Here is an 8158-nt window from a genome sequence, read left to right on the forward strand (position 1 = left end):
GCCATGAAGAAATGAAATGATATTTTTTGAAGAAATTTGTTTTTTTTTTTTTAAATAAAAAAAGTATGTTTGTCACACCCAGCAGAGAGACCTTACTTCAGATGAGATGACACCAAATTCTTCACAAATTCACAAGCATAAAGGCTATGTTTTTTATTATATTAAAATTAGTGAAGTTCATTCTCTCATTGTGCTAATATTAATTGGTATTATATCTAATCCTTAAATCTAAAAGTCTTGTTTCAAATTTTTAAGTTTGTAAACATAATTAATTTTTAATATTATTTTTTATTATCTAAAAGTTTAAAAATAAAATAATTCAAAAATTATGTATACAATTACTTTTACATATAAAAGGAGACAGATGCATAAAATAATATGTTCTAATTAAAATATATAATTCATCGCAATTGATTCTACAGGTAATCATTTCAGATCACAACCATATAATATTAAATTCATAAATCTTACTATAGTGAAACACTTGACCACCCTACACCATATAGCCTGAGTCACTAAATAAATATCAAAATTAAAAACAAATTTTCTTGTTATTCGACCAATTATATTCTATTATAATATAGTAAATGAAAAGTGAAAGTAGCAAAAAATATGTCAATATAGATATATTTTTTTTTTAAAAAAAAAATCAAACTTGATACCGAAAAATTTATAACTAGCGCAACTTGCACAACCAGAATTAGACCTTATTAGTTGTGTTGATAGATATATAATCACACACAAAAAAACTACACAAAATAATTATAGACAAACATATTAATAAAGAATCTATCGAGAAAAAGAAAATAAAAATTTGATTAAAGTAATTTAACTCCTGAAAAACTGGAGACACTGATGAAGAGTTCTCATGGTTTTAAACCATGTAAAACAGATATAAGACAAGAAAGACACTTAGGATAAATATTAGAAAAGATCTCGATGAATATCCCTAAAAATTTATTTTTTTATTCAAAGACTAATTTGCATTCATTAAAATGCAAAAAAATACACCGAAAATGATAATATATAGACTTTGAGTAAACACATCTTTAAAGAGTACAATGAAGTATTTGAACTGAGAACAGTTGCCACCCCAGAAACGATTTACCTTCCAATCTTCCATTATGTTATCGAAATAACAATACCCCTTAATTTTAGGCTAAGTTGACAGCTAGTTGTACATGCTCAACATCAGTGGCCATTAGCGACCAAACCGTTCACAGCGGAAGTCAAACTGCTTTCTCTAGCTTTCGTTGCATAGAACCTCCGATACATGGAGTCAACTTCTGTGAGATAGAATGTGCCAGGAGATAAAAGGCTATCGTTCTTGCTTGTCACAAACTCCTTCGCACCATACCTATGCTCCATTAGCTTCAGGGTTTCAATAAACTCCTCCGGATGAACCTGCATAAAAATAACTCATCAAAAGACTTTCAATTTTATAGCACATGGGATTCTGTTTCCACCATCTTATTAAACATTACAACAATAACCAAAACAAAGGACTGATAGACTCCAACCATTAGGTTCCACATTGACTTTTAAGTTAATCTTCAAGTTCTAGGATACTTTCGTAAATGATATATCTATCTTTTTTTGAAGTTTTGCAATTTCAGTAAGGACACAACTGAAAGGAAATCTTTGAAGTTACCAAAATTTCAGTAAGGACAACTAAAAGGAAATAAAAGAAAGAAAAACTTTGAGCACCTATATATGCATGTTTGATTCAACTAAATTTAAGGAAATAATTTTTCACCCCTAGAGCTTTTTTAAAAAAAATCCGCCAAACATGCACATAGTATCTGCCAGAAACAAGATCAACCGAACTTGAAAATTAAAATAAACCGGGAAGTCTTTTGTTGAATTGATCTCCCAACTTGCTATTCTATCAACTATGATTCTATCAAGGTGATTCAGATTCGAGAGTCAAGTACTAGAATATACAGCGTGTTTACACTAAAACCCAGGAAATTTGAGTCATTGCCCTCATTCCCAATCTTACACAATTCCAGAACCGACACTACTCCCCTCTTCTCTGTTATTTGTTTCCCTCCTATTTACTGGTTATTCTCTCAATTGTCTAACTCTTATTTCTATTAATTAGGACAGCTATCAAAAAGTAACAGATGTTCACCGCTGCAGCCCTTCCCATTCATTCTAACATAAACTTTCTTGACAGGGGGCCTAACAGTATCCTCTGTCCGCTAAGAATTTGTCAGTTGTCAGTCAAATATTTGTGAAAACAAATGCATTCTTTCATTTTTGGTACGGCTACCTTCAATTTAATGATAAACCTGAATAACACATGTGGAATACTTCCTTATTTGACTAGACTCCAATAGATCATTACCTCGTGTCTTGATTTCAATTTTCCATCAACATTCATCACTCTAGCAATGTTTGACAAGCTAAATGGGCCTTCACCGTCTTGAAATCGCAAAGAAAACATTGTGGCAGTTAAGCCACTACCATATGAGAATAATATCACCCTATTACCTGCCTGAAAATTGTAAAATGTATATATTTATTAGAAAGCACGAAACATTCTTGTGAGGAAGTTTGTCAAAGATAGGGGTCAGAACATTCACCAATGTGCTATGTTTGTTGTGAATAAGGGATGCAAATGCTGCATAGAGAGACGCAGTGTACATGTTGCCAACTTGTTTTGGAATCAAAGTAGTTGGTTGTACCTTCTCATCATATAGAGGCTTCGCAACTTGCTGGGATGCCTGCAAATCAATGATATGGCACATCATCAGCAAATAATTTCAATGCAGTCCATTTCCAATGGAATTCTATGAATGTGAATTCACATCTTGATTTCCAATGCCAAGGTAAAAAGAAAAACTAAGCAGTATCTACAAGAAACAGGAGATTATTGATTTTTGGTGATAGGGTCTCAGACCTTTTCAAGATCCCGACTTTGGTAGCTCTCATCACCAGATAAAGTTGCAAAAGGTCCCAGCTTTTCTCTGGCAACCTCATCCACAGAGCTGCAATCATAATCAATTTTAAAACACCAGCACATTAACTGAATAAAAATAAAACAACTTTTCCAGAGGATGGGGGAAAGAAGAGGACCTGGCATTCCTCAAGAAATCATCAAAAAACAACCGAGCAAAACTCTTCTGTACAAGCTGCAGATACAGGTGGAATTAGAAGAAATTTACGGGCATACTGTTGAAAAACAAATGTGTGTGTGTGTATATATATATATATATATATATTTCTCTAAGAGTAAGTCTTGTGGACTTACTCCACTTAATAACTCATATTCTACATTAAATTTTAACGATCTAATCATTAAATTAAATTTTTTTAATGTATATATCAAATCTGCAATTTTTTAAAAATTTCAAAATTATTTGATATTCTATTTTATTAATTCAAATTGATAGATAATTTTTAATTCAATAGTTGGATCATTGAAATTTGATGAAAAACATAAATTATTGAGTGGAGTAAGTCTAGGTAAACTTACTTTTAGAACAAGTGAATCTCTCCTCACACACACAAATATATCAATTAAGAAGATACATCAATGAGATAAAGAAATATATGGAGCATGTTAAAGGGAGCATTATGTATAGAGTTGCCGTATTAAAAACTAGATCCTTGAAAAATCTAAATACCTTGTTATAAGGAGAGTGAAATACAAAGTATTCAGCATCAGAAAGAGAAAATTGTTTTCCCTCAAATTTCTCATACCTGCGAAAGTAAATATGGTTAGGTACTTTGTTGGTCAATTATTATCGATGTTTTGAACACAATATGAGTGTTGAAGTATTTCTGATTACTAAGCAGAATGATTATCAGCATTCAGCAGGACACTGCAAATCTTCTTACAAATATTATTAGATTCATTTATTTTCGACTACTAAGTGGAATGCTTATCAGTAGGACACTGTGTTATATGACCTAGAGAAGAAAGGTTTTTCTGTGTTGTTAGTTTTGTAGAGTCAAGTCACTTAAACTGCTTATCTATGTTGTTGGACAAGCTCAGCATTCCATCTGGCTTGAATTCTTTCATTCACAGTCAGTTCTTTCTATTTTAAACCTTTCGATGGGCCCCATTTAGAAAATGAGAATATACTAACTAGACACTCTAATACACTAATTTTAGCTAAAATTTATTGGAACTCGTAAAACAATGTAGGTCTCACTTCCTATTCAAGCAGTCTCCCTCATAATTTCACAAGATCAACTAATTTTCAATCAATACAGAATATGTTGCAAGTGTGTTGTTGGCATAACCAAAAGAAGAAACTCTTTTTCCTCGAAGTTATGCACAAGTCACATTATTACATCATTTAAGATTTTAAAAATGTGATTTAGTGTAACAGAAAATTGTCATTAGGAACCAGGGCAGGTCAGATGCAATTTACTTTGAGCCAGCAAAATGTGCAATAAACTCGTATTTTTTCATTGGGCTATTTGAGCTTATTCCTTCAATCAGTTGACTTTCAATCAATTTGAACTGGTCCAATTTTATAGGTCCATTTTATTATTATTCTATATTTATAAAACATGTAGATGTTCATAAGAACTAAAGTTAACATTAGAGACTTACTTATGGCACAAATGCTTATAGCAAGAATCAAGAGCCATGAGGTAACAAGTTTGTGAAAGCTTTCCATCGACAACCTACAGCACAAAATATATGTGGATTTATTGCAGTTGGCACCCTGAAACACTATTGGCGGGTTATGGGTAAAAGTAAATGGACATGAACAACCAAATGCTATCCTTCATAGTTCATAGCATATCAAGACAAAAGTAAAGTTGCAACTTGCAAGGATAATTTGATAATCACGAGGGAAAATGATTGCAAGTGGTTTTTCAACGTATATGAACCCAAAAAGTCAAATGTTCTAACAGAACTAAAATGGATTGAAAAGCTTACTGGATATTCACTAGCAAGATTAGGCTTGTAAAAATCATAAGCATGAGACATATGACTTCCTCTCAATTTGCTTTCAAAAGAAATGGGAGCATCAGGACCAATTAGCATGGCAATAGCAGCAGCTCCTCCAGTAGGTCGAGCAGGTCCTTCAGCATAGACCTGAGAAAGTAAACATTTTACACAAGCTTGAAATTAATCCACCAACATCTTGACATAATCTTGAACTTTGAATCAGAAACTTGTATTGTTCTTATTGCATATAAGAGTTCAAAGCACATTCTATAGTCCAAAGGCAATGTGAAAGATTAGGAAACTATCTTACTGCACTGTCAGTGCAGACAACAAGTCCATAGCGTCCATCCCATGAATTGCTCTCCACCCAATTGACACAATTGAACAGAGCAGCAGTTCCTCCATAGCATGCGTTAGTTGAATCAACACCCTCAATGTCAGTGTTTCCATATTTCTGTTTGTTTCAAACAAATACAAGAATATTGTATTAGAAATCAATGTAAATAAATCATTTGATCAATAAAATTATAAATGTATAACATGACAGAACCAACCCAATCTGATTATTAACATCATATGAAGATGGTCACTGGTTAGTATTAGGATGAAAAGAGCTGCACAGCTGTCGGCTAGCTATAAGCCACTTTAGCTGTGTGCCCGGTTTGATACAACCCAAAATTTTCAAGAACTTTCAGTCCAAGATTAAATGCTTGAAACTAAGGTTGAATCAATAAGCAGTTATTTTAATTTTTAACTACTATCACAGGATGAGAAAGTTAGTCTACTTTGACAAGGAGAATCATATATCCAATATCCATGTGTTTAGACACTTGAAAGGATACCTCAAAGATTTGCATTAGGAATGTCTTGATGGATTTGCTTTTGTCTATCACAGTCTCGCTTCCAACTTCCAGACGACCAATTTGTTTAGGATCAATCTCATACTTCTCAAGAAGGGAAGTAACCACAGTCAAACTGAAGATGCAATAATTACTATTAGACTTCAAGACATGGGATTAGAAAAATTATTAATGATAGTACGGAAGATAAATCTTCAGAACTGGAGTCCTATTGAACACTAAACATGCAAAAAAACAGCAACCTGTGTGTAACATATATTAGGATGGCTTCAAAGTTCAACAGCATGTCTAGTGTCACACGAGACAGATAAAACAATAAAACTACAATTTAAGTCTAAAAGATCCCAGGAGGCTAAAAGATTTGTTTTAATCTAAGAGACCATATTAGTTGTACATACTACATAATGCAAAAATCTAATGACCTTCGCGAGATTCTAAATGGATCATGACAACATCAAAGTAAGTCAGATTATTCCATGTATCCTGTGAAATTTTGACAGAGCTAAATCTTCATTATGGATGCCAGATCACCAATTTACATGTCCCCCAATGAGGGTCCATCACATCATTAGGTAAAGCTTGTGAGTTGTAAAACTTCCATCAACATTTACAAATATGATGTATTATAATATCCTAGTCAATAACTGACAAGGATAACTCGGAAGCAGGGATACTAATTACTAACTACAAGCAACGACTACTCCAAACACAATGGCAAATCATACCATACCACTATCAGACACAAAAGCAGAGACTATCAAAATCAGAGTATAAACCTCATTGAGATAACATCTTCAACTTCGGTACAGAATGACATGCAATCTTGTCCAAGTCCAATGGTATACTTCCCTTTACTGACACCATCATGAGTCTCCAATGCTGCCTGCACGTGGTTAAGTGAAAAAAATGAAAACCTTAGTTAAAAGTCAAAAAAGGCTAAAGCTACCACAACTTATATCATTGAGATACTAAAAACAGTAAGAAAAGGAAAAAGGTCATATATACGTAGCTTCGGAGGCATTAAGAATATTTTATAGCTTAAAAGAAAAGAACCATGGGAATGAAATAATCCACAAGAAATCAACAATTTGCTCCGTGTTTTCTCTTTACTACTACTCTAGTCACAACATAAAACAGAACACCGGTTCTTGTCAAGTGTTAATTTATGTAACAAAAAGCGAAAAAAACGAAAAACAAATCCCAGATTTAACAGCATCACTTTCCAGTTCCACGAAAATTGATTGGAAAAAGTAGATTTTATAAGAAAACCGTTATTAGGCAAAAGCATAAGCCTGGGTGGCAGTATTGATTTGATTTTGACCCAGTTCCAGTTCAAACATACTTTTTCTTAAGCATTCTCAGACAATTTTATTCTTCCAGAATATTCGATTACGGCATATGACCAAACTCAGATTATTCCTTTCTCGTTTGCAAAACGAAACCAACGGGCGAAATTATGGACAGTGGCGTTTTTCCATTCCTGGGATTTTGAAAACGTTAAAAAGAGGAGTAACAATAAAGAGAGAGGGGTGACCTGCTGAACGCATGCGGGAGGGAAGTAGATGTCAATGGCGAGAATCCCAACATTCTTTGCCATTTGTGTTCCAAAGGAAAGTAAAGTCTCTCTTGCTGGAATAGTGAGAAAGAGAAAGAGTGAGAGAGAGAGAGAATTGAGGACTGAGGAGAGGAGGGTCACTCACATGGGAAGTGTTGGGAACATACCATATAATCCTATATATATAGGAATACAATACAACTAAGAAACACAGCACCCACCAACCCCTCCAAAGATTCTGCTGTGGTGAGGTGCACCAGCCTTAAGCAGATCCCCTCTTTCATCTCATGCTTCCCAAGCCATAGGGCGAAAATGCAGACTTCGTGAACACCCGCCACAGACAAATACCAGCTCCTACTTTTCCCTTTTTAACCCTCCTTTTTATTTTTATTTCCTTTTTGTGTATATGGTTTTAAGATTAAGAAATAATACAACATTAATACATAGGACAAATAATGCGATGAAAAATAAAAATAAAATTGACATGCGTAAGAAAAGTTAACCGTGTATTTGAAAATTGAGAGAAAAAAAAATATATTATTATTTTAATTACTTTTAACTGATGTAGTAAAGAAATATTACGAAACATAGTGTATGTGTCTTAAAAATATTTCCAAACGGCAGTGCTTAAGTTAATAAACAGAGTTTAGGGATGATCAGATATTTATTAAGTCGAGAACTAACATCAATAATACATAAATTAAATTTCATAATATAATATCGATAATTTCAAAATTTTAGAGTGATAATTACAAAAATCATGAAACTCATAAATAATAGGAGGTCTTTACTAAAAAGAAAAAGAGACAAATTACATATTTTAAATAC

At 33.1% G+C, this 8158-nt stretch overlaps 1 protein-coding gene across 2 annotated transcripts; it reads right to left on the reverse strand.

Annotated features, from left to right (window-relative positions):
- Window positions 1-944: 944 nt before the first annotated feature.
- Window positions 945-7649, reverse strand: HMGS (hydroxymethylglutaryl-CoA synthase / HMG-CoA synthase / 3-hydroxy-3-methylglutaryl coenzyme A synthase). 2 transcript variants are annotated; one of them, XM_020361935.3, is made up of 13 exons: window positions 7498-7649; window positions 7310-7404; window positions 6552-6658; window positions 5758-5890; window positions 5226-5369; window positions 4904-5062; window positions 4571-4644; window positions 3633-3708; window positions 3082-3137; window positions 2906-2993; window positions 2589-2729; window positions 2351-2500; window positions 945-1404 (listed from the first exon to the last, which is right to left on the reverse strand). In XM_020361935.3, exons 2-13 carry the CDS (start codon window positions 7370-7372, stop codon window positions 1192-1194), a joined length of 1404 nt encoding a protein of 467 aa, XP_020217524.2. In that variant the 5' UTR covers window positions 7373-7404; window positions 7498-7649; the 3' UTR covers window positions 945-1191. The 2 variants fall into 2 exon arrangements, with proteins under 2 accessions (XP_020217524.2, XP_020217523.2); XM_020361934.3 differs by lacking the exon at window positions 7498-7649 and having other exon boundaries at window positions 7310-7491.
- Between the last annotated feature and the right edge of the window lie 509 nt (window positions 7650-8158).

Source organism: Cajanus cajan, chromosome 11 (genome assembly GCF_000230855.2).
Source record: "Cajanus cajan strain Asha chromosome 11, NIPB_CcT2T_4, whole genome shotgun sequence".
Classification (NCBI taxonomy): Eukaryota; Viridiplantae; Streptophyta; class Magnoliopsida; order Fabales; family Fabaceae; genus Cajanus; species Cajanus cajan.

Excerpts from the sequence above, each read along its gene's own strand:
- HMGS (XM_020361935.3), bottom strand. The coding sequence starts at position 7,372 with ATGGCAAAGAATGTTGGGATTCTCGCCATTGACATCTACTTCCCTCCC. Across the intron at positions 5,370-5,757 it reads TCCTAATGCAAATCTTTGAG|AAATATGGAAACACTGACAT; the intron begins GTATCCTTTCAA and ends TGAAACAAACAG. Across the intron at positions 2,730-2,905 it reads AAAGTCGGGATCTTGAAAAG|GCATCCCAGCAAGTTGCGAA; the intron begins GTCTGAGACCCT and ends ATTGATTTGCAG.